The sequence below is a fragment of the Artemia franciscana genome, chromosome 13, assembly GCF_032884065.1.
Source record: "Artemia franciscana chromosome 13, ASM3288406v1, whole genome shotgun sequence".
Lineage (NCBI taxonomy): Eukaryota > Metazoa > Arthropoda > Branchiopoda > Anostraca > Artemiidae > Artemia > Artemia franciscana.
The window spans coordinates 16,118,400-16,146,020 of record NC_088875.1 but is presented as its reverse complement, the minus strand read 5'-3'; the positions used below and the strand labels follow the sequence as shown (position 1 = coordinate 16,146,020).

The 27,621-nt window shown below is 35.5% G+C and overlaps 1 protein-coding gene across 2 annotated transcripts in view; it reads left to right on the top strand.

The window, feature by feature from the left end:
- Positions 1–27,621, top strand: part of LOC136034589 (uncharacterized) — a 134,620-nt gene that overhangs the window by 103,934 nt on the left and 3,065 nt on the right. For both annotated transcript variants that reach the window (XM_065715855.1, XM_065715854.1), the window contains 4 exons: positions 2,906–3,110; positions 7,080–7,311; positions 8,874–9,125; positions 11,993–12,230. In XM_065715855.1, the coding sequence (XP_065571927.1) occupies positions 2,906–3,110; positions 7,080–7,311; positions 8,874–9,125; positions 11,993–12,230 (927 nt within the window). The remainder of the gene's footprint in view (positions 1–2,905; positions 3,111–7,079; positions 7,312–8,873; positions 9,126–11,992; positions 12,231–27,621) is intronic.

Genomic DNA, 27,621 nt, shown 5'->3' with positions numbered 1-27,621 from the left:
TAATGAAAACGTTCGTAAAAAACTAAAAGTTCTAGTTGCCTTAACTAGTTGCCTTTTTTTGTACTTTTTAAGTACAAAAAAAGAATGCAACTGGGCCTCCTCCCCCCTCTTTTTTCTCATAATCACTGGGTCAAACTATGGGAAAGCCATTTAACCAAATAAATAAATATACAAATTTCGCTTTAATGATTCATCTGCAGAGAGCCGGAATCAAAACATGGATTAACTAAAAAACATTCAGAAATTAAATAAAAAAAACAATTTTTTTTAACTATAAGTAAGGAGTGACATTAAAACTTAAAACGAACAGAAATTACCCCGTATATGAAAGGGGCTGTACCCTCTTCAACGCCCTGCTCTTTACGCTAAAGTTTATACTGTTTTAAAAAGTAGAGTTGAGAGAAAGAGTCTAGCTTTGGCGCAAAGAGCAAGGCGTTGAAGAGGGAACAGACCCTTTCATATACGGTGTAATTTTTGTTTGTTTTAAGTTTTAATGTCGCTCCTTACTTTCAGTTAAAAAAAACTTTTTTTTTTTTTTTATTTAATCCTACTTAAGATTATCAGAATTCTGTGCCACCGAAAAGTGTAATATGTTTCATTAGCATTTTGGGTGGGATAGGGTGTAAGAAAACGTGAATGGTTTTTAAGAGTTTTTTTTGTGGAGTTTTATCGCTCTTTTTTGTTTGTTGTCATGTCTGGGCAGTTCGGCTTAATAACTTTCATTAGTGTTTTGTTTTGTTATTTTGGACATTTGGTTCGCTTTTACCCAAGTTTTAATTTTAAATTAGGAAGAAACGCTCGTTTCATGGACCATTTATCAAACCTGAAACCAGGTTTGCATATGTTCCCCACCCTGTACCAGAAAAATGGCCTTGAATGTTTTATATCTTGCTGTGTCAAAACTGCCAAAACATAAGGCTAGACTTCATATATCAGTTTTGGCAAGACGACTGTAAGATGATATTCCTGTACACCAGGCGTTAAATAGACTTCTTAATAGGGACGAAATTTCTATATCAGGGTGCTTGCCAACCAGGAGTGCACGCACTCCTTGGGATGCAAAAAAAAAGATTTCCAGGTGTTGATGTTAGGTCATTATTCCTGGGTGTGGGTTTGATGGGGTTTCTTGGACAGTCTTGATGCGATGCATATATATATATATATATATATATATATATATATATATATATATATATATATATATATATATATATATATATATATATATATATATATATATATATATATATATATATATATATATATATATATATATATATATATATATATATATATATATATATATATATATATATATATATATATATATATATGTATATATATTATATGAAATCTTTTTCATATAAAAATGAAAAAGATTTCATTTTTATAAAAAAAAAACTGAAAGATAATTCCATACTGCCAACAAGGAAAACTGTTAAAATACTTGGGATACTTTTGGACGATGATTTAAGATAGAATTCGCACGTTGACTATCTGACTAAAAAAGGCGCATCGCTTTTGCATTAATTTTCCAACCTAAAAAGATTTGGTACGCCAACTGAGGTTTTAAAGTCTGTATACTGCAGTTATGTTAGACCTTCTCTTGAGTATGCATGCCCTGCTTGGCATCCAGGATTGACAAAAGATCAAACAGATAGACTTGAGACGATACAAAAAAGAGCTGTAAAAATTATACTTGGACAAAACTACTCAACTTACGAGGATGCACTGAAACAACTCAATTTGGACTCACTTGATAGTCGTAGACATGGCTTAACATATAGATTTGGACTAAATTGTTTGAATTCCCCAACTCATTGTCGTCTACTACCCAACCTTGAGAGCCCCCCAACTGAAGGACCAGTTACTAGACTCCGACAAATAAAAAAGAATTGTCCACAGTTACTGACTTGCTCAGCCTATAGTACTGAGAGATATCGCAAATCATTTGTTCCATATTTTACCCGTCATTTTAATAATATTGACGCGACTAATATTTAATGTTTGATTAATATGTGTTTGATTAATATAATGTTTGTTTAAGTTTTCCTGTGAGTGTCTTTGAAGGTATAAATTATTTTTGTCATGACATGCTAATGCTAACTCCGGCTATTGTAGTGAATAAATATATTCTATTCTATCTTTCAGACCCAGCTTTTACTTGATTAGGAATGTCTTTTATCTCGACACTGAATGCAGGCATCCAGCTTGATTTTTGTAACATGGCATTGATTTAGTTTATCTTTTCTCGATGTAAAGTTAAAGGTCCATTCAATTCACAAGTTTTGTCGACTGAACAGAAAAATTCTTTCCTTCGAGTTGGATTTGTGTTAACAGTAGAAGCGTCAAAAGACGGCATAAATATCTTCTTTTGACGACCCAAAAAAGCTGTTTGCTCTCAATTTGATCGGCAGGGAAACATAATATTTTAGCAATCAATGCAAAGTGAAATAGAGACAGCCAATAGCTGGAATTGTGACAACTTTAATGCTTGGTATAAACTTAATACTCAAGAAGCACTCTTTTTTCTTTGTTCGTTTTTTTAAATAAAGATTTCGAGACATAGTTATTGCCACTATTTTGAAATTAAACAACATTTAATAACAAACAGCAACTGCTACCTTCTTTAGGATAGATGCATTAAGTCATCATTTTTTGCTACGAAGGTCGGACAAAATTAAGTGGCACCTCGTAATATTTTGTATGTAAAATGAGCGCCAGTAAAGCTCATCTTCAGAATTGAAAAATTTAAGTAAACACTTGCAAAAATAGAATAAAGGAAGCAAACAGTTAATCCACCGGGAAGAGAAAGGTTTATTCTTTGTTGATTTTTACTTTTACTGGCATTAATGATTAGTCACTAGAGCAGCTCATATGCGATTAACTAATCAATTTATTTCAGTGCACTTGAATAATTATGCGTTGGTACACGATGGTCTTAATCTTCACCCCCGAGGTCTGCTGAACAAAGGCAACTACTGTTACATCAACGCCGTTCTCCAGGGTTTAATGGGTTGTCCACCATTTTATAATATGATCAGAGCCATTGAGCCTATCGTTAAAATGAAGGATACGTCAGCGAAACCTACCCCTGTCATGGAAACTTTGTATGTATTTAACGCCTTAGCTCTATCTGACCCTAGAAAATTTGGGGAAGTTTAACCTTTGATCCTATTGAATTTCTTATTATTATTGTTTCTTAAACTTCTTGTTAAATTAAAAAGCTTTATGTTGAAATTTCAGTAAAGAGCGACATTAATGCTTAAAAAAATGTAAATCAGATAAGATAGATAAAAATTGCTGTTACAAATCTTGAAGGACCGAATTTGAATTTTGCAGTTAGCACAAATATAATAGACAAAATCATAAAAAGACACGGAAACTAAAAGAATACAAAAAAATGTCGAAATTCAAATTATAAAAAAAATTATTCATTAGTCAATTATGAAACTAGAAACTGTCATGACACGTTAAGCATAAAAACTATCAGTAAAAACCAAAAAGAGTAGATATTAACAAAAAATACATCAAGAGGCAAAAAAGCAAGCGTGCAAATACAAAACTTGGTCATTAGCAATAAATGTAAGTCCATGACGTTAACTAATAGTTTTACTAATGAAAAATAAGGCTTATTTTAAAATATGCATATTCAAACTCTTTTTTTGCGTGCTTGACCAAAGATCTTCATAGCGCATGTACAGATCCTCTGATTCTTTGCCCTGCAAACAGGAGTGCTACGCTTGGTTGGGGGTAAGTCATCCAATGCTTCCCGTGTTTTCCCCATTACTTCTCCAGACACCCTTTTGTAGCTGGATCAACTCTGGTTGAGCTTACAGAATCATACCAGTGAACCTTGCCCCAAACTAAATAATCAGCAACAACTGGTCTCGACCACCAGCCCCAAAGGCTATAAGATTACAAGTCCGGTATGCCAACCTTTTCGCTTAGAGCGACAGCCAAAATTTTCACTTTAAAACGGTAGTTATCATCAGCATGCTATGTTTGGTACGCTCTAATAAGATAAAGTCTAAAACAAGTCTCTGTGTCTATTTCTTAGAACATAAAATTCTTTTTGTGACGTACTAGCACATATTAGGGACGTTTAAAGCCTTTTCGGCATGTTTAGGCAGCGATGCTCACATAGGGTTTCATTCCAGGTGATATATTTTGGTGCTTCTGCATACTTTTTATGGCATTTGTCCGTTGGTCATGTGTCAAGTCATATAGCGATCGCAATTTCTGTCAGTCTGTCTGTCGGTCCTGGTGTTGCTAGTTCGGACGCTTCTCGATAAGATAGGACGATGAAAGTTGGCAGGCGTATCAGCGACCAAACCATATTAAATGAGAAATAGTGGCTTTCCCGATTTGATCACCTGGGGGGGGATTGGAGGGACAGTTAGTTCGAAAAAAATTATTTGAAAAATGTCTCCTTGCAAGTCTGCATAGCGCAGTGGATATGGTGTTGGTATTGAACTCTCAAGGTCGTAGGTTCGATTCGTGACAGAGACAATTTGTAATGTTTTTATTCTTGCTCTGCCATTTTTAGTATTAATTTTTAGCTTAATTTCAAAACCTTTTTTTAAAATGTCTGGCCTTGACTAACACTTTTACCAAAATTATCAGATTGGATCACGTTTTATGTTTATTAAATCAGGAATTAGCTATAATATGGGCCAGCAAGTGTAGGAGGAGTTAAATCAAGCGATGGATTTAAAGTGATCAACAATTATAGAAAAATATATTTAGCTCCAGAGGCGGAAACCTCGCCCAGTCGTACTTATCATGGTATTCTCGAAAAAAAAAAAAAACATCACCGCGATAACATTGCAAAATGTTGGCTCTTCCGACCTCGTCACAAGTGCTATATGAGTTCTTGGCTCATGTTTCATTCACTTTTTCATTAAAATCTTGCTCAAGATCTGTACAGCCGCCCAAAGATAAAAGAAAGTATATGTCTTTGTCTTATGTTACAAGGCATATATGTAGGACACACCCCAAAATCTTGAAGTTTTAATGACCATTTCTATAATATCTAATAGTCTCCGGATATTTTGATAATTTTTTAGCCCCCCCCCCCCTCACTCTTCCCGTCTAAATTAGTTTTTGTGTTTGTGGTTGTTCCAGAGAAGCAGTGGTTTAAAGATGGCGACGGGTTAGTACGGTTTACGGTGTATTTGTATTCGCCTATTTTTAAAATGACTAATTAGAACAATGTCAAGCGAAGCTTTCAAATATTCCAGCTAGGTTTATAATTCTTGTTGGGTTTAAACTTTATTTTGCCTTTAGAAAAAGGTTTCTGTGTATAAGGTTAACATCGAAACAAAAAATACAAAGATGAAACAATGCGATCTTTTCATCACGACGCTTTTCTAGAATGTAAGTTATTGGGACTGTTTCCCCTTCTTCAAAGTTTTCTTAAAATTTATTGTGTTTTCATGTAGCTATAAACCAGGTGAATTCATCCCACATGTGTTTCAGTCATATTTTTCTAAATAATAATTTGGTAGGACTTCTTTTTATATATTACTAGCTGTTGGTGTGGCGCTTCGCGCCACACCAGCACCTAGTTGGGGGCCGCTTCACGCCCCCCGAAGCCCCCCGCGCGCGTAGGTCGTTACGCGCCATTGTAGTTGTGTCCCTGTGCCCCACCTGTGAATATAGATAGATATATATATATATATATATATATATATATATATATATATATATATATATATATATATATATATATATATATATATATATATATATATATATATATATATATATATGTTTGTAATTACGTAAAACTTGCGAATATACAACATTCTTTGCTGTCCCATTGTCTGTGCATATAAACCGACTCTTGAATATGCAGCATATGATTGTCCATGGGAAAAACAATTCTATTCAGATCTATACCGCATTTTTCTAATGACTCCCCTTGAGCTTTGTTGATAGTGATTGCTAATCGAATATTCCTTGTGTCCCCGTCGTCATTTATATATCCCCCCCTGTGCCACCCGGTGTCCCCGTTGTAGTTGTGTCCCTGTGCCCCGGTCGTCATTTATATTCCCTGTGTCTCGGTGTCCCAGTCGTCATTTGTGTCCCGGTGTCCCGGTCTGTAATTCTCTTTGAGTGTCCCGGTCGTCATTTATATTCCCTGTGTCTCGGTGTCCCGGTCGTCATTTGACTTTTCCTGAGGCGCAACACATTCCCATTGTTTCACCACTAAATTTCAAGGCTTTGCAATAGAGACAAATTTTAGACATAGTCCCGATTATTTTTTTTCTTTTTTAGTTTTCTTTTTCTTCTTTATTTTTTAGTTTTTTTCTCCTTTATTAGTTTTCTTTTTTTTAGCTTTTTCTTTTTTAGTTTTTTCTTTTTTTAGTTTTTTCTGTTTAGTTTTTTTTTCTTTTTAGTTTTTTCTTTTTTTTTCTTTTTTTCTTTTTCTTTTTTTGGTTTTTTTCTTATTAGTTTTTTTCCTGTTTGGTTTCTTCTTCTTTTTTTTGTATTCTTGTTTGTTTTTTTTTCTTTGTTTTTTTGTTTTTTTAGTTTTTTTTTTAGTTTTTTTAGTTTTTAATATTTTCTTCTTTTTTCAGTTTTTTTTTCTCTTCATTTTCTTAGTTTTTTCTCCTTTTTTATTTTTTTTTTTTATTTTTATTTTGTTTTCTTTTTTTTAATTTGTTTGGCGCCTTCTTGGTACATTAGCAGCAACTTGATTTTTCAGTTTTCCAAAAATTACCCCAATTTTCAAAAAGTATACATCTTTTGATAAAAACGGCTTTAAGGAAACTGACGACTCTGATATTACTTCTTAGGCTTTTTTTTTTTTTTTTTTTTTTTTTTTTTTTTTTTTTTTGTTTGCAAAGGGTCTTATTTTATTTTACTCTGATCAGTGATGTAAATTCTCAGGTGAATATAGGCATATTATGGAAGATTTGCAAGTAGTTTCCAAAAGTGGAAAGGATACTTTACAGATTTCAATTTGTGTACAGTTAAGAGACGAGGGGGTGCTGTATAGTCCCCTGATTTAGCCTTATTTTGTTTGTGTTCATTGTTATGAAGTTTTTGATGAAACATTTACTTTATTTCAGGGTTTCTTTTGTGAATGAGTTTGTCACCCTTCCTCCGCCCATATCGCCTAATCCAAAAGCGAAGGAATCAATGAAGCCGTCAACTAAAATCAGTCATGGCTTGCCATTTGAACCATCTATGGTGTATAGTCTGATGCAGACCTTTAACGCTTTCAAAGAAATAGGGCGTCAAGAGGATGCCGAAGAATTACTTACTGTTTTATTGAATGCTCTTAATGATGAAATGATTGAGGTATGAAATCATTGGTTTTCCTTTTTTAGTAGAAATCAACTTTGTGCAGAAAATAGTCATGATAATCATCCGAATTTCAGCTTGTTCAACTTATAACTTCAGCTTAACTTCTTTGAACTTCTTTATGAATTTCAGCTTATAACTTCTTTGTAACGCGAATGATGTACGAATGTTTTGATTGAAAAATCAACTTGTATATACAGTATTTCTATTTTATTGCCGGAATCTACAGAGGCTAAGGGTTCCGCAAAAGACAGCTGGAGATTCGGTGAGAAGCTGCGAGCTGGACGAAACCACGGGGATTAATCAAAAAACAGACATGTGGTATTTAATCTGCAGAGGTTCCAAGCGGCATATATTTTATTTATGGGCTTTTCGAGGGCAAAAACGTATAAGAAGACTGATCTAGACTGTCACTTAACAAACTTCGCTGTCGAAAATCCGAACGTCTGAATCCCCGAGGAGATATTTCAATGTTTTTGTTGTTTTTTTTTGTTGTTTTTTTAAACAGAGAACGGAAGAAGTAGAGATAATGGTCATAGACGATTAATCTTTAGACCCCCCACTCTCCTTTGTTCATACAGCCTAAACCTTGATTTTCAAGTTATATATTTGATCATTAATTCAATAAGTCTGTTTAAAGTTGGATTTTTGTTTCTCAATAGGGATGATATTTTTCCTTTTGAAGGCACTGACTAGAAGTCAAAAAACAGGTTCTAGTAGGGTTTGCACGATCTATACAGTTGTATGAGTTAGTTGCCTGTTTGTAGATTCTTTTGAGTTCTTGCGATAAAGTAAGAATATTGGTGCTGCGTGTTTCAAATCAACGTTGAATGTCAGTTTAAGGGGATTTGATATCTTACAATCATTTTGTGAGCCTCAGCATATTTTGTCAAATCCACTGAATCTTTCCCTATTATTGCCATATAGACATGTTAATAAGCCATTATTTGGGTTCTTCTTTGGCTAAACTTCACGACTGATGTTTTTATTTTAAGACTCCCGAATGTAATTTTGTTTATTTGAGTCTTGTTATTTATGGTGAATGCTTGTTACTCTGTGTCGTCTTAATCGCAGGCTAGGCTGAGTCGTCTGGTTTTGCATACCTTGTGTAGTATTTATATTTTCTGAATAGTACTAGTTATAGTTTTAAATGAGATGGTTCTTCAAATGATTCAATAAAACAGCTACAAAATTAAAACATGGGTTAAGTGGGAATGTGCTCTGGGAGTCCTGTGCGAATGCCTCCTTCTTTGAAAAGCTAAGGACTTTTCTGTGAATAATTTAGCTCTTTTCTACAATTACTCAGTGAGAAGATGGGACTGATATTTCTATCGGGTTTAGGACTGATATTTGGTATTTGTAGTTGTAAAATCGCCACTGAATGACTCTTTTTTTTTCTTTTTTTTTATGAGACATTGGTGCTTTCGCTTTTATTATATCTAATTTTGATTTTTGATCTTGTATGTTAATACATATATTATTTATGGTTTAGACTTGAGTGTGCTGACTTAAGACTCACTATGCGGTTAATGCTAACTAAAATAATATAATCTTTTCAGCTCGTAAAACCAGTTTCCAAACTAGTGCAGAATAGTATAGACAAACCGATAGAGAATGGTAATGTTGAGGAGCCCGAAGAGTGGCATGTTATTGGGCCTACAAACAAGGGAACATTAACCCGTTTAGCTACAATTTGTAGAACTCCAGTTGGTGATTTGTTCCTTGGTCAAATGAGGTCGGTTCTTCGAACTGAAAAGGGCATGTGTACTGCAACGCTTCAACCTTTCTTAACTCTGCAACTGGATATCCAGGTGGGTTCTTCTCTTATGTATAAGTTGTCTCACTTTACATATTTGATTGGTTTCTTGTACATTTTTTTTTTAATGAGCGTTTGCTTCCGAGTGTTTGCCTATGTTTCCCCCTTATGTTCGGTGTTCAAGTACGTTCTTTTTAGTACGGTAGTATAATTCGGTACACTTCGACGTTCAAAAAGCTTGGTTTGACTTATTGTAATTGTTGAACATGTAAACGAGGTGTTTTTTTTTTTAATGTGTTTTGTTTTATTATTATTATTATTGAAATTAAAGTGTTTGAAAATGTAATTTATTACCCTAACCCTGTGCACCAGAAAAAAAAATATTGCGTTATTTATATTTATTAGATTTGTGATGTCGAGGTATCAATAAACGTGAATAATAAGATGTCTAATTCAAGTAATTGAATGATATGCAAAAGGCTGTTAAAATGGCAAAATGTTGTCTTCAATCAAGACCGTATCTGCGTGGGGGGGGGGGAGCTAGACAGTGTGAACACCCCTCCCTCTTGAGATTATTTTCCGACTTTTAAAAACGTTACAAGAAAGTATATAAACAAAATTTGGTGGGTTTTTTAAAATAATTTACCTTCCCTCCTCTCCCCCAAACAATAATCCTGGCCACAGCCTTGTCTTCAATGAAAAGAGTAAATCTCCCTGTGGGATAGCGGGGAAATTACTGCGGCAAGGTGAATGATGCTGTATAAAAGGTGAAAGAAGACGAACTTATAAGAGACCAATTTCAATTCTTATTTTTTTCAAAAATATACGAGAAAGCTTTGTATTCTAGATTGAGTGAATATATAGAGGTAACCAAATTCTATTTACACTCAAATTGGATTTGGAAAAGGGTTATCAGCAGAGCTTTTCGACCATTAGGCTGGTTGTCTAGATTATCTCATCGTTTGACTTGGGGCTCATCCCCTGTGGTCTATTTCTGGATCTAAAGAAAGTGTTCGATATGACTGACCATCAAAAGGTGTAATTGAGCTAAAAGAGTAGACTTGAATGACCGGATCCTTAAACTTTTTCCTCTGTTTCCACTGACATGTAGCGTACCCAAGGATCTATCGATGATTTTTTGCTTTTATAAATTTTACTTCTCAAATAAAACTATATATGTTTATAGCACAGGTAGGTACTATCTGCTTGTGGTTTGCTTCTTGTCTTTACCCATCAATTGGTTTTATTTTTTGAATGGGAAACAGTGTCATGGGAGTTCCTAGATTAGCCTCATGCTGAAAATACATGGATAGAAACACAAAAAGTAGTGTTTAGAGTTTATTCGTGAAACAATTACTTGGGATTTATTATCGATGAGAATTTGCCATGGAAGAAGCATATTAAAATTATATCAGCAAATTCATCTAGATCTCTGTTTTTGTCGCGCCAGCTTAAGCATTTAGTTTACAAGAAAAACCGTTTAGACTGTTTATTTGGCTGTATTTTATCCATGTGTTTTATAGGTACTAACTGTAGGTAAGCAACTTCATATCATAGATTCTCAGTTTATCTTTTTTTTATAATTTTCAAATCTTCTTTTTCACAAGGATGATAATAAATAATTAGTTTGAGAATTTTTTCGAAAGTAAGCACTCTGATATTGAAAAAACAAGAAATGTCTAAAATTTATCTGTAAATAATTCAATAATATACTGACCTCTGTAAACTTCATTTTTGTACAAATAGCGATTTTCTAAGTTTTGAACTTGGACTCTGCAGGCACTATGCAGGAAATCTCGCATATAACTCGAGGATAATATATTGCGAGAATTATTGCACCTTATATGTGGAATATAATCCAAGGTAAAATTGGTGAAGCTGTGTATCTTACTGGACTCCAGACCACAGTGAAAAGATTATTCCTTATAAAACGATAAAGAAGAGTAAAGTGTTTCTGTTTCACTATTCTATTTCCTTATTCTCTTGTTTCTATTTCTCATATTTCCCTATTCTCTCCTATTTCTCCAATTTCTTTTTTTTTAGTTGATGATTTTCTTTCGTCGTTTCCTTATTTGAATCTTCTTTACGTTATCAGAGGCATGTAAAAAATGTTTTTGTTCTGCTATTTTAACATATGGCCATGGACTTTCTTGCAGATGAATAAAATTATGCTCTAAAGAGATTATGCTCTCTAATATTTATTACAAGTGGTCTTCGGGGAAGGGGACGGTGTCAGCTATTCAGTATTTGTTAATTAAGATTTTTTTTTTTCATTCTAATCCCTTTCAATCCAATCTGATTGTTAAGCACACTTTATAAACTGCTAGTTTTGACCTACCTCCCCCCTCCCCTTCAATACGAGCAATGATCCGAGTTACACTATCATATCATGAGTTTTCAACTTTTAACCTCTAAGTTATGATATCTGTAGACAAAGGCAAAACTTGAGCTTGGCGCCAATCACTACACATTTTAGTTAACACCAGGAAAGATCTTGTCATAAGTTTTGTTGTTGTTTTTTTCGTTTTTTTCGCTGTTTATGGCAAGATTCTTCAATTTGTGGGGATTAGATATGTTTTACCCAAAAAAATATGATTTTAGATATATATATATATATATATATATATATATATATATATATATATATATATATATATATATATATATATATATATATATATATATATATATATATATATATATATATATATGCGATAAATGGTTTCATTAAAGCGCTGCTAGCCCAAAAAAAGAGGTTTGGTCCATCCCATTCTGTTAATTTTCTTCTTCTTCTTTTTTTGAATTAACGTGGGAACTCTTTCAAATAAACTCATCAACAGAATCAAATTCTGAGTTTCGTGTTACCGAGCTGAGATGAAACCAACTGCACCACTGCAGGTCCATTAATTTTCTTTATTTTAGAATGAGAAAGTCAATACAGTCAACGAAGCCTTGGACATGCTTGTAGTCAAAGAGCCTTTAGTTGGATATATTGATCCAAAGAGTAAAAAGGAGATAAGGGCCTCTCGCCAAACGACACTTGAAGCACTTCCCCCTATTTTGATGCTCCACTTAAAATATTTCTTGTATGATAAACACGGAGGCTGCCAAAAGCTTATGAAAAGAATTGATTTTCCTTTGGAATTGGAGATTACGAGAGGTAGGCCATCTATATCTAGTTTTGAATAACAAATTTTGTCCAGTATATAAATTTGCAAAGATGGTGTTCCAGTTTCCTACATATTTCATCGGTTTGGGTGAATCCTTTTTCTGATTTATAAAGGAGTATTTTCTGGTTAGGAGGAGTGCAGACATGAAAAACACACAAACAAAGTAATTTGATGCTAATGAAGTAGTATTTTCTGTTTCAATGTAGTTTCCTTTTGAATATGTGAAAACTTACACAGGGGGTCAGTATTGCCACTTTCTAAGACATTCGTCCTTTATAGTAAGCTGAACTATTGGAGTCATATGATAATTTTAGTACATATTATATCCCTTCGGCTTATGCTTCTGTCCTTGTTATATTGGATGATTTTGAAATATTTAGAATGAGTTGGTTTACATAACTAATCGTGTACTCCATTTATGTTTTCTCATTGGTATTAAGCGTGTTCGTTATTCGTTCATCCCTATGCTGTGGTCGTAACCCCTAGTCTTAGATGAGATTTTAGTCATCTACAATTTTATGCTAATTGTAGATGCTTATCAATGCTACTAGCATTGCCTAGTATGTCACAAGCCTAACTTGTGGCATTACATAACAAGATCGGTTGAAATGTAAGTTTACTGAGTCTTTGGTTGCCGAGAAAGGGTAGATTTTTCAAGATAGGGTAGAATAAAGACACTACCTGCCAGAGAAAATATGAGATTCTTTAAAGAACAAGGTAGGAAGCAATATGGTAACAGCCGCACCGAATACATCACCTTTCATGTCGTGTTCTTATATTTCTTTAGGTACAAAATTAGCCAAATTCCAATTCCATTTTAACCTCTTAGAGGCAGACACAAGTTCGAATTTTTGAGGGAAAAATTATGTTTATGTATACGCTGCCACAATTCGTGATTTTAAGTTGGTGCATTGTCCAGAATATTGGAAACTTCTGCCTCCAAGATAACTGTCCTGTGCTATTATGACAAATTGGTCGACCAGGATATCGGCAGCTGATGGAAAATGGCTAACGCCATTCTCTCACCCAAAATGCTGCCCTTATTGGGAAGTTTTCAACCTTTTTCAAGGAGATTGGAAGTTATATGTCACTCTGTCAAGAGTATTCGGAGCATTAAAATGTCTCCTTGTCTTGGTTCCCATAAAGGTCGAGAAACTACCTCGTTTGCCGCGTTGTTGCTACATGCAAAGTATAAATACTTTTCAGTATGAATTCAAATGAAATATTATAATCTTAGCTTACTTTTTGTTATCAGATACTTATCTGAGATTATTCATTAGCAAATATATACCCGAATAAAGATTTTATAATTACTTATGAATAGTAGAAAGTTTCTTGGTAAAATGAAGTTTTATCTTGAAATTTAATAAGGGAAGTAAAAGTGATTATTGAAGTGATGTCCATCTAAGTCATGCGCAGTCAAAATTTCTTACGTCGACAGTGAGGTGGGGGGGGGGGGGTTAAGTGCAAAGAAAGATTTTTGTTTTTATGGTTGATAGTCATTTTGTTGTTTATAAAACGCTCAATTTAATTGCAAGCATAAAACCTGCATTAATTTAGCTTTCCTATCGATTATTAGAAATGCCTTGAAGTCATATCTGTTACTTATAAGCTTTTAATATGATATTTTAAATAAGAATTGATTTTAAGCAATTAAGTCGGTGTTTAAACTAATTTTGCTTCAGTTTTAGGTCTTGGATTTTTTTTTTTTTTTTTTCTGTTTAACTTTTTCAGTTTGTTTTATTTACAAATATTTGCTGGGAAAAAAATTATTTACTTTGAATCCCCTTTTAAAGCCTTTGGTTTCTTAATGTAATCGTTGATTCTCGACAATCTAAGGTCGTACTCCTTAGTGCTTATTTGAATTAATTGCAATGAAAAGCGATAACCTGTAGGATTTAAAGAGAGTCAGTGCTTTAAAATTGTTTTGTGAGTCTCGGTGTTGGCTGGCCGTCTCAAGGATAAAGGGTCCATTAGTGAGTTCTTCTAGGGGACTAGCCACCATCGAGTGCTACTGAGAATCTTTGGGTTGACTATGATATTTGATTGAAAAGGCAGTGAAATCTTGCATCCTTTGTTTTGGTAAGGTTCTAAATCAAAGCGGGTAGCACCATAGTCTTCTAAAACTGCCAAATAGTTCTAAAATTGTTTCCTTCGAGCAGGTCTTTGGTATTTTTCCTAGCAGATATGGTATGACATTTTTAGAAAAGAAAATATTCTACTCCGTTTAATGGAAAAAATTGAGTTCACACTTCCTAATGATCCGAAATGAAAGTGCCATTAAACTGAATATATTTATCTTCGGGACAAAACGGGAGAAGTTATATGGTTTTTCCAAGATTTCTGGTAAAGTAAGCGTCGGCTTCTAGTATTTTGTCATTTATTTAGACCTCTTCTTCAAAGTCTACAAGTTCAGGCAATACCATCCCACAAAACTAAGAAATTGCATAAAGGATGAGATAGGGGGATTCTTTAAGATATCGAGTTCCCTTAATATAATAATTGTCCTTCATGGGACACAAAAATTCAATTAATGGAAATTAGTCTTTAAGCACTTTCAGTTGCAAATTTGGCGGGAATAAATATCAAACTCCACTTGATGTTTTTTTTTTCTATGTTGCAATGGCAAACTTCTATATACAATAAGTTTTTCAAGCTTATTGTGTGATCGATAGCAATATAGAAAAAAAATAAGAGATGCTGGTTCTTCCCATCTGCTACTACTACTACTAACAACTCACTTTAGCACCAAAGCTGCCTGAGGCTAACACAGTCACACACGCTCCTCCATATTAATCTATTCAAAGCCTTCCCTTTTTACACAATCCCAAGAATTACTCAGTTCCTTTGAATCTTTCCTTACAACATCCTCCCACCCCATTCGGGGACGACCTGCTTTTCGTTTGGCCCTAGTCGAATGGCCGACAAGTACAATCTTTGGCAATCTTTTATCCTTCATCCGCAGAACGTGTCCCAGCCATTTCAACCTTTCTCTCATTGTAGCCCTAGAAAGCGAGATTGAACCACGTTTTTCGCACAGCCTACTGTGAGATACAGTCAGTCTGTTGGGCACCCAAAACAATTTGTTGGCAGTTTCTCTGGAAAACATCTAGCAAATCCTCCATTTTCCAGAGTTCCTACGCTTCTGAACCATGCTTAATCAATTTTTGTTCACATCTCATTTTTGTTCAATTTTTGTTCACAACAACTCATTTTAGTTCACATGAGTTGTTTTACGTGCTTTATTGAACAGCTGGTCGGAAGAACAAAGTAAGTTATGTGATCAACTGCCTTGATCCTACTGCTCAGAAGAAGAATTTCTTCTGGTGAAGCTTGCTTCCAGTTTAAAAATATGACCTCAGTCTTTCCAGTATTAAGTTCAAGCTCACATGGCACGACGATTTGATTCATTGTGTTGCGAGAGCAACACTTTCGTTTTGTCGTTTTTTTTATTTTGTTTTTTTGTTTTTTTGTTGTTTTTTTTTTCTAGCATACCGATTTCAGCTTATTCCGAGAAAGTGGTATGGGTCTAACTTCTGCGACTTTTACGAAAAGTGTGGACCTTAGTCCGGGTTGATGAATATGACTGCATTCTGGAAATCTTTGTAGAACTCTTGCCTGGGGCCAAAAATCTTTTGTTTCTACCCATTTCTATTTGTGATTTCAGCTGAGTTTATCATTCGTTTTTTGTACTTGGAATTGTGGTAGAGAAATGGTATCAGGTGCGCCTCTTAAACCTTAAAATTTATCTCATTGCTAAAGAAATTAGAGTTTAACCTTTACTCCTTTCTAAGTAATGACGTTAGAAACTTGGCCTACGGCAAAAAAGTCGACTTTTAAACTGAGACAAATTTTTATGTCATCATTTTTTGTTAGAAAAATTCCTTCATGAGATATAACAGTTTGAAAGTTTAAAGGGGCTGACAACTTCAGTAGTAAGGTACACACTGAAACCAAAAATAAGCCGATACCAAATGTGAGATATAGAGGAGAGTTTTAAGCTACAGTCGGCTGTTAGCTCATAATCATCTTTAGCAATGAGGGGTTTGAAACTTTTGCTAGTTGGTATACCTATTATTTGTTTTTGGTGTATTTGATGGTAAGACTAATTTGCTTTGAGTGATAAGACATGTAGGGGACTTGTAAGTAATAATTGGCTGCTAGGCTACAATCGTCTTCAGCGATGAGGGTTTGCAACTTTTGCTAGTTGCAATGAGGGGTTTGTAACTTTTGTGAGTTGGTGTACTTAGTACTTATTTTAAGATCCTTACAGATTAACAACTTCAGTGTTTAATCGAAACGGGGAAAAAAACCAAAGTGTTGCTCTCGCAAAACATTTGCTGAACATAAGCAAATAACATAAACATAAGCTGAACAAAGGTTGGCGAAGCTGAACAAAGCTTGCCGCAACACCTCACGTTGCCCGTGCAACGTAGTTCTAGTATTATTCATCATTTGTAACGACTAAGCTGCGTTTCTATCGCCAACTTTTTAAAACTTTAACTCTGTTGCCTACCATATTGCCCCCCCCCCCTTTTTAGCTATTTGATGGGCGAAGACTGCATCTTTCGACAGAAAATGATATTAACAGACTCGTGAGTACTTTGAACTGACTTCCTAGACCCTTTTTTTCTGAGAAAGAGATCTGAATACTTTGGACTTACTTCTTAGACCCGCCCTCCCCCCTTTCTTACATCTTGTTTCATTTTACTCTGATTAGTGATTCAAAAACCTCACTAAGATTGCAATCAAAGTTCTCTTCATTGTTCTGTTTGACAGAAATATTAGATTTTTTACTCAAATCAATGAGCTGCGAGATCTTACCAGATCTCTACTTAAATGAAGGAAAAAATAATGATCTGACCATAAAGAAGTAACATCTCAGTTATAAAATCTTAGTGCTTAGATGAAGCAAAAAGATGGGGCTTTCATTTGTTTTTAGCACCATCTATGAAAATTCAAACAAATATTTGTCAAAGCTTCCTTCAACTTCGTGAAGTAGCTTCTTCACTACTTACAGTACTTACAATTACAGATCAGTATGGTCTTGGTACTGGACTGTAATTTATAAAAAACGATCAACAAGGTGATGGCTATGTTCTAAATGTATGCGGTGCGTTTAAGTATATTTTCTACTTCTTTCTCTTTTTCCAGCTTCTTTTTTAGCAAATCAATTTGTTTCTTAAGCCTATTCTTAATTTTAGAAAAAAAAATGACTAGTTTTTATGAATATCAGTAAAGGTGACTAAATAATGATAAATATGTTTATTAATTTTCCAAAAAATGTATTTGACTTTAGTGCCATCACTATGCGTATTTATGTATAAATATAAGTAATATTATTAAAATGAGTAATTAAACACTTCTTTACGGTGTTTCAGTATCCTGCTAGCCCCGGAAAGAAAGACGACGCATCAGTGATATTCAGGCTAAGCTAAAATATCATGTTCTCGGGTTTCAAATTTGAGGGGTAGGATTGAAAGCCCACAGTTACAGATTTTGGTTTTTAGACATGAAAATATCTATGGTGTTCTCCATAGTTCGTGCCACTAACATTTTCGGGGGGTTTTAAGCTTTGTGTCACAATTCCCACCTTTTTCCGATACTGTTTACTTTTAAGTTTAACATGGATAATAGTTACCATCCCGAATCAGTGTCATATTGTGATTCTTTTATATTCGAAAATTCATATAAAAAATGCATTATAATTTTCAGTTACTGTGAGCTGTGGTTTACTCTTTACTAGGCTACAGATATTAATGCAACCATGATAGACAAATAGAAAATATCCGAAAATTCTGAATAGTGGAGGAAAAATACGGTTTGACCTCGGGGAAATTGCAACAGAATTTTTTTTTACACCAAAATGTTCAAAAAAATCAGCTTAATCACACAGAAAAAATACCTCCGAATCCCCCTTGCACAAGTACCCGAAAGCCCCCCCCCCCTTGAAGGGGGGAAAATCGCAAATTTCTAATTGGACGTATTTTTGGGTTTAAGTGGTCCGAGTCCGAATCCGAATCCGACGTCAGAAATTAAGTTTTTCGTACCCCAGTATCAATTTTTACCTTGACAGAATGGGGGGGGGGGGGGTAAAGTATGCAGGTCATTATTTTCCGGATTCCTGTGGCTAAAAGATCATTTTATATCAAATAAAGTACCGTATTGCCAGATATGAGGTTAAAAAGCAGGTTTTTTTTAACTATTTATCTCATTTTCACCTCTAAGGGGCCTGTAATATGAGGGGTTGTTAAGTATAACGTCTTGAAAAACCACTTCTTTAATCGAGATCTAAACTTCAGATCAATCAGTTATAAAAAGGAACGTTTAGGACTCGTTTAGAACGTTTGGGTAAATTAATCACATGAACATTTTGATTTTAAAGCACAACCTAAAGCTAACTCTTCTTCCTGCTCGTCTTCCTTATCATCCTCATCCTGTTCAAGGAGCGAGTCATACGCCTGTTTTGCCTTTTCAAGGGGTTCTGGTAGCATGACATTGCCATCAAACGCTCTCATATCCAGTTCTGATGATAAAACGTTCGCTTAAAGGGCTACCTCCAATAGACCAATGCCTCGCACAGCACGAGAGACAGCTTTGCCTTGTAACATACTGCGCACAGTGTTAGGCGTGTATACTTGACTTAGGATTTCCGAAATTCCCAAGCCAGCCATAAGGAAGCCAATAGCTCCTAGAAAACTCATGCGTGTATGAAATCCACCTAGTACAACAATTGTATTTCTTAAAGCACTTGTGTCAGGCTCTGCATCGACGATACACTTGGTTGGTCAAAGGTAATGACTAGAGTTTTTCCAGCTCGACTAGCGCGCTCGTTAGTATGCACAAGTGTAGAATAAAAACAGGAGATATTGCTTGGGTTGTGGTTAATCACTGGCAAAAAACGAATAAACGACTTTCCCGGATGAGGTAGCTTTTGGTGTATTGACCACATAAAGGCCGACCAGCTCATGTATGAGCTTTTGAAAAAGCCAGAGATGCGCCAGAGCGTTTCACCTTTCCATTCATTGTCATGAGTGTCACCACTGTTTGTCAAGCAAACAAAAGTCCTTGGTTGCGACTTGGCGGGTTTTTGGTAGGTGTAGAATGGCACGGTGCCGATTGACTTCATCTCATCTCCACTTACTTCTTTTCTTGGCACTGAAAGCTCCGTTGCCGGCAACTCAGGTGTAGGACACTACAATAAGTCCCATTCCATGAAAGATATTCAGGCCGTCGATAGTAGCAGTATCATGATCGATGTTGTCTCCTACATACTGAAAAAAACGTGCTTTCTCTTCGGACTTCCAACAACGTTTGATTTACTGCTGCACATCTCTCAATTTTTTTTTTTACCTTTGAGTAAGAAGAGCAGAAGCCAAGATTGTGCAGTGTGTCAATTAAAAATCGGGATGAGAAATGGTGACGCACCTGTGAAGCCAGTCCTATTTGTACAGAAGACATTAAACCACGTGGTCTGCATGTCTGCATTTGTCCGATAGAAGATATTAGACGAGGCGTGTCGACCCCTATCGATGAAAGCAGTATACAAAGAAATGGGCAAACGAAGTTCAAACACTTCTCTACTGACGATATCTCGTTAAGAAATTCGTAGGAATCCTTCCTTGTCGTAATGGATTTGATTTCACTGTTTATTATCTTTCCAACGACTTTGATGAGCTGATCCCTTTCTCCGTTTTCACTATCTGCTTTTTCCTCTTGGTGAAATTCTCGTAATATCCTGTCAACCGTATCTCTAAATGTTACGAGTGTGTCTTTCCCATTTGAATCGGACACAACCACTTGTTCGCCATACTCACTGACTAGCAAATCCTTGGCTTGACGAAAGCTGTAGGCCGAACTATCACAGTCAGTTTCAGAGAGAATATGAGACATTTTTCTTAAAATGATCGTCAGAGGTACAGATTCTTCACTGTTGGCATAGCACCGAAGTGCTTCTTCGAGAGCGGCTTTCCTTGTACTATCGCATGGTCTTCCCTTCTGTTTCTTTGGTGGAGGTGCGTCACTCACTTAATCTTGATCACAGAATTTCTGTGGAATCTCTTTTCTTGTCCTGAAGTTCACTGATTATACTTGATGATAAATGGCATCCTCTGCATGAAGGTCAGAAGTCCTTTAATTTATCCGACCAAGCACTGTCATGGCCCACTGATCGTTCCTGCTCTTACACATTTTACTAATCGAGTAGTCGAAGCTATGAGTTCGTACTGCCTAAGCTTCAGCGAATTCACGACTTTTGATCTTGCATAATTTCACTGCTTGAACACAGAATAGGCAGTTCTTCGAAAAATCCAAGCGTGGACCTGAAGATCTGGTCGGGGGGGGGGGGCTGCAACCGGTTCTTTCTGCTCAAATTTCATTTGAGTGTTCTTTTCTCTGACGATCCGACGTCTGTCACAGAAGTTACGACGACACGCGGTGTGGACTTCATTTCCAGTCGTCTCAACTATGCTATTACCTCTTTCTTTGCTTGCGTTATTCACGGCATCGGCTCCTTTCTCGGATAATATGGCAGTGTTTTCACCAGGTTTGATGCTGCTTTGGCATATTGGGCAGACCATGTTCTCTTCATTGACGGTTCTAGAAGAAAAAGAGACTGATTATTTTATACTATTTCAAAAGAGACTGATTGGGGATATTTCATCCCCCAACTTGTTTGTTCAGTAAATCCAGGCACAATCCAATATCCGCTCTTTCCCAAAATCAGAAGCATAATTTTAAACACTATCTCACTAAATACTTCTAATCAACGCTCGTGGATCCCAGTTTATTATTTTGTCTTTTTTTTGCGGAAGTAAATAAAACGGCACAAACTTTGTATATAGCCTTGAACACGCCAATCATCTAGCAAGTACTCTGGTAGATGGTTTCTACTAATTAGATCACCTGAAGAATGACACTAAGGAATGGAAACCGCAAACTGGAGGGGGAGTCAGGAATGCTGGTTTGAAATTAGACTGTTCGAGACTCATATTCAAAGGCGCCATTCCTAGCTTGATAGGAAATGATGAATCAACCGACAAATGATTAAAATAACTGGTTCACGTAGGTCAAATTTCACAGCCGAATTAGGTAACATGAGGTACTTGACCACGTAAAATCAAGTTTTTAACTTCATTTTCAAATTCACCGCCATTGATTCGAAAGGAAACGGCCAAATAATGCAACAACCTCTTAATTTCGAGTTTTGCCCCCCCCCCCCCCGTCCTTTAAGGGTGGAAATGGGCATTAGGGTACGGAAAAAAGGAAAATCTGAGTTCAGATTTGGAGTCGGCATACTTGATTTGATTTGAAACGACTATTTAAACTCAAAAATATTTATAAACACAAAAGTCAGATTTTTCCCCTCAGTTATCCCTTTGAAGGGCAAATTTGGGATACTTGTGCAAGGGAGATTGGGGGGAATTTTTTGTGTGATTAAACTGATTTTTCTGAACATTTTGGTGTAAAAAAAAATTCTGTTGTAATTTCCCCGAGGTTTGACCATTTTTATCCGTATCTTTCCTCCACTAGAATGCCTGGTTTCTAGAAAAGATAAGATTGTTTTTAACGCAATTTTTTTTACTATAGATAAATTTTAAATTGATGAAAAGGGAATATTCTCCAATTACTGTTAAAGGCATTTCGTTTTACTTGTTATGGCTAGTTTTTACACCATTGTTTGAGTTGTCGACCGCAATAATTGCCGAATATACTACTATTTGAGCGAGAAAATGACCGATTTATGGATTCACAGAGACCACCTAGATCTAGGGGTTGTAGCTTAAATTCGGAAATCTAGTGTCGAAATGTTAATATTGAAAAAAACAAAAAAACATGCAACTCGTACAGAGGTAGGTTGGAGCTAGGTAGTTTCTAGAAGGTAATTAAGATATAGTTCGATTTTGAGATGGGTGTATTTATAGCTCTTCTCTGTTTCTTTTATTTACTATGGAATTTACTTTCAGAAATATATTTGAGGTGATTTCAACGATATATTAGCCCCCCCCCCCATCATCCCTGAAATTTTTTTATCTATATGTTTCATAATCTCCTCTAAGTTTTATATAATTCGCTGCTTGTCTGTTTTAAAGAATTTACACTCGCGCCTCCACAAAAGAATACATACCTGCCTAGTTTGAACGAGTAATTCCTTTTTTTTTTTTTTTTTTTTTTTTTTTTTTTTTTTTTTTTTTTTTTTTTTTTTTTTTTTTAATAATCTTTATCTACCTAATATGAGTTTGTGCGTAAAAGTTGGCAGAATCTGGGCCACTCTAGAAAGTTCGATTTATCACGGTTATTGGCATGAAATTTGAAGCAGTAGAGAGAATCACCAGCCTTTCTGAGCAAGACCACTTCAACAGAATGTGGACGAAGTGTATCAATCATTGCAACATAAACTTTTCACACATACTTCCTCTTTTCCCTTTCCCCTTTTAAGCAACTGTCATGGACATACCCGCCATTAAATGCTTGTGCTGAAATCCACCAGTTGGTGCTTTGAGGGGAGTTTCACTGTCATCCTTCTCTTCATTGGCGTTTGCGATTTCGGGTTCGCTAGGACCTACAACTGCAGTCTCCAATGGTTCAAGATCATAACTATAGAAGTGCCCAGGTGATGAGATGGATGAGAAGACGGAATGAAATTTCATGTGTAGTGTCTTCTCACTGCTTGCAGTGGCAAAATGAATCTCGTGCGTTTTGAAAATTGGCTGTTCCCTCATGGCGGACCAGCGTGAGGATTCAAGAGATGAATGAATACCTTCAAGTCCTGAACTAGCGAGGTGAAGGACCATAATAGAAGTCTCGTCTATTTTCAGGGCTTTATAGAACTGTTCGGCAGTGTTAATAATAACTTGGCCTCGCAAATTTTTCAGCCATACCTTTCCCTTTACTTCGGCTCCAATACCATCCATGGGACCTTTACCGTGAGCTGTTCTTGAATACGACCTAGTTCCAGGACACCCATAAACTGATGTGTGATGAACAAGTGCACCAACCGTGTAGCGATTCTTGTACTGACTCGCAACACCATCACTCCAGTGATGTATAATGCTATGTTGGAAATGATGTGCACGAAAATAGTCGGCACAAATCTTGGTACAAGCTGCAAAAGCATTTATTGTCATGGGTTAGGTCGTCAATTACGACTGCATAGCTCATGTATGCAAAACTCTCATTAAGACTACTGTAGTAGACAATAGTAGTTCATTTTGTTGTTGCTTGATTGCAAAGATCTCAGCAAAGTCGGACAGTAAGACAATGTCAGCCCCTCTTAGTGTTTCTTTTACTTTCCTGGGCTCATAGTGCTGGCGAAGCGCGTTGTAGAGCTCAAGGAAAATTGTTTTTAGGTGTTCTTTGAGGCATATAAGAATTTCTGTTGTAGAGCCTTTCTTTAGCCAGATCTTTCTCTAACATAGAACATAAGTAAATTGTGCTTTCTCTTCAAAACGTGACTTGCACTCGACACTTCGAGTGTAAGTAATTTTTTTTCACCCTGTGGTAATCAACCTCTCACATGGAAACCGCTGGTGACAGTCTTGTTGCACATTCTAAATCGTGGAGGGATGCTTCAGTGTCGGGCTGGTTAAGACTCGATTCTGCTTTCATTTGTTGTGGGTGAAAATGTTACGTGCTCAAAAGTGAATTACCCTTGCAGTAAAAACGGTTGGCTTGAGACGAGTAGTCAAAAGTTTGCTTCATTAGATGGCGATTGTTGCAAAAACCACAGTTAAGTCTTGTCTAATCATGGCACTGATTTTAAATTTTTTTTAATTCATAGAATCTTAACGAAAATCACACCGTCAGATTTAGTGTATCAGAGAACCCTACTGTAGATATTTCAAGCTCCTATCTACAAAAATGTGAATTTTTTTTCCCAAAAGACAGATCACGGATGCGTGTTTATTTATTTGTTTGTTTTTTGTTTTTGTTTTTCCAAGGGGTGATCGTATCGACCCAGTGGTCCTAGAATGTTGCGAGAGGGCTCATTCTAACGGAAATCAAAAGTTCTAGTACCAAAAAGACTGAAGGGCATCTAGGTCCCCTTCCTTCACATGTTTCTCCAAAGTCACTGAATCAAAATCTTGAGATAGCCATCTGTTCAGCTTAGTCAAAAACCTAATAAATATGTCTTTCGGGACGACTTGATACCCCACAATCCCCCGGGGAGGGGCTGCAAGTTACAAACTTTAACCATTTTACGTATAGTAATGGTTATTATGAAATGCACAGACGTTTTCAGGGGGACTTTTTCTTGTTGGGGTGGGGGTGAGTCGGGGAAGGGGTTACTGGGAGGGTCTTTGGAAAAAGAGAAAATAAATTTTAAAAAATCAACAGGAAGTAATGAGCAGCATTAAAACTTGAAACGAACATAAAACATTACGTATATAAGGGGGTTCGTCTCCTCAACAATACCTTGCTCTTTACGCTAACGTATTTTTAGTAATTTCAACAATTTTTCTATGGCCTTTGTGATTCAGGGTCATTCTTAAAGATTTGGGACAAAGTTCAAGCTTTAGTGCAAAGAGCGAGGTATTGACGACGGGCAGAACACCCTCGTATACGTAATGAAAATACACAAATATGGAAGTTCATTGCATAACGTTAATATAGAAGTTAATTCGACAGGTACGTATGTTTATTACTTACAAAAGCGTTCGTAAAAAAATCAAAAAAATATAGTTGCATTTTTAAATAATCAAAAATTGGAGGGCAACTATGCCTCTTCTCCCGGCCCTTTTCTTATCAAAGTTTTCTAATCAAAACTATGAGAAAGCCATTTAGCAAAAAAAAATTAATATTGAAATTTCGTTTCATTTATTCATGTGCGGTGAAAAACGTTCACCAAATTAAATGTAAAAAAACAGGTTTTTTTTTTTAACTGCAAGTAAGGAGCGACATTAAACCATAAAACGAACAGAAATTATTCCGTATATGAGAGGGGTTGTCCCCTCCTCAACGCCTCGCTTTTTACGCTAAAGTTTTTTATTGTTTTAGAAAGTAGAGTTGTAACAAAGAGTCAAACTTTAGTATAAAGAGCGGAGCGAAGCAGAGGGGAGAACCCCTTTCATATACGGAATAATTTCTGTTTGTTTTAAGTTTTAATGTCGCTCCTTACTTGCAGTTAAAAAAAAATGTTTTTTTTTTTTAGTCACCTAAGGAACATAATTTATTTAAAGCATTTTAGTGATTTCAAAGGGAGTGGGGGGTCAAGTGTTTAAGGGATACAAAATGATACTTATCATAAATATTTGTTATTTTCTTTTCAGATGGAGAATAGTAAATTACTGTTGGAATTTAGCTTAATTTAAGGCAGTTAACTGTTTTTGTTTGCATAACATGATCTTGCACTAATCTTCGAATTATTTATGTATATTGCTGCAAAATAATGCTCTCTTTTTAAAATTGTACCTTATAAACTAATAAAAGTGGAAATATCAGCTTTTGTAATTATCAGCTTCTGAATTTCAACGTCTTTCTTACTCAATTCTCGGTCTGTTAAATTATTAAATAAAATAAAAAAAATTTTAACTGAAAGCAAGGAGCGACATTAAAATTTAAAACGAACAGAAATTACTCCGTATATGAAATGGGTTGTCCCCTCCGCAATCCCTTGCTCTTTACGCTAAAGTGTTTAATTGTTTTAAAAAGTAGAAATGTGGCAAAGAGTCACACTTTAGCGTAAAGAGCGAGGGATTGCGGAGGGGACATCCCATTTCATATACGGAGTAATTTATTTTCGTTTTAAGTTTTAATGTCGCTCCTTACTTTCAGTTAAAAAGCTTGTTTTTTTTTTATTTAATTTCTGAACGTTTTGGATTAATGCATGTTTGATTTTGGCTCTCCGCACATAAATTATTAAAATGAAATTTGCATATTAATTCTTTTTTTGGCTAAATGGCTTTCTCTTAGTTTTGATCCGACGATTTTGAGAAATAAGGGGTGGGGAAGGAGCCCTATTGCCCTCAAATGTTTTGGTTACTTAAAAAGGCAACTAAAACTTTTAATTCTTAACAAACGTTTTTGTTAGTAAAAAATATACGTAACTTAAGAATTAACTTACGTAACAAACTTTTATATTCTTATATTTTTATTATGTATATGAGGGGGTCTGTCCCCTCGTTAATACTTCGCTCTTTACACTAAATCTTAAGTTTTGTCCCAATTCTTTAAGAATAACCCCGGAATCAGAAAGGCCGTAGAACAAATAGTTTAAATTACTAAAAATACTTTAGTATAAAGAGGGAGGTATTTATGTTCTCCTAAATACCTCGCTCTTTATGCTAAAGTATTTTTAGAACCCCTCATATGCGTAATAATATATGTTCGTTTTAAGTTTTAATGCAACTCCTTACTTTCAATTGAAAAAAACTTTTTCAGGTTTATTTTTTCATTGTCTTTTTTTATAGTAATGCTAGAAAATTCCGCGCCCTTTTCATTGAATTTCTCTTCCCCCATAACATATTCCTCCAAGGAAAGATCCTCCCACATAGCCCCCTCCCCTCAACCCCACCCCCAAACCCAAAAAATCCCACTGAAAACGTCTGTACGCTTCCCAATAACCATTACTGTATGTAACAACTGGTCAAAGTTTGTAACTTGCAGCCCCTCCCCCAGGGACTGTGGGGGAGTAAGTCATCCCCAAAGACATAGTTATTGTGGTTTTTGACTATTTAAAACTAAATGGCTATTTCAAAATTTTGATCCGTTGATTTTGGGAAAAAAATGAGCGTGACAAGGCGCCTAGGTGCCCTCCAATTTTTTTGGTCACTTAAAAAGGGCACTAGAACTTTTCATTTCCGTTAGAATGAGCCCTCTTGCGACATTCTAGGACCACTTGGTCGATACAATGACCCCTGGGAAAAAAAAGAAAACAAATAAACACGCACCCGTGATCTGTCTTCTGACAAAAAATACTAAATTCCACGTTTTTGTAGATAGGAGCTTGAAATTTTGCTTTAGGGTTGTCTGATACGCTGAATGCGGTGGTGTGATTTTCGTTAAGCTTCTATGACTTTTAGGGGTTGTATCCCCCTATTCTCCAAAATGAGGCAAATTTTCTCAGGATCGTAACTTTTGATGACGAAGACTAAATTTGATGAAACTTATATATTTAAAATCAGCATGAAAATCCGATTCTTTTTATGTATCTTTTAGCAAAAAATTCTGTTTTTTATAGTTTCGTTTGATATTGAGCCGGGTCTCTCCTTACTACAGCTCGTTACCACGAACGGTTTGATAATTGAATATACTTCTTATTCACTAACTATTTGGGACTGATAAATGGGATGTCTCTGACTGTTTGCCTACTGGTATCCTTCTGTTTAGCTGAGGCATCCAGATTGAAACTGTGAAATTTATTGCATTTTCCTCAAATAGTTT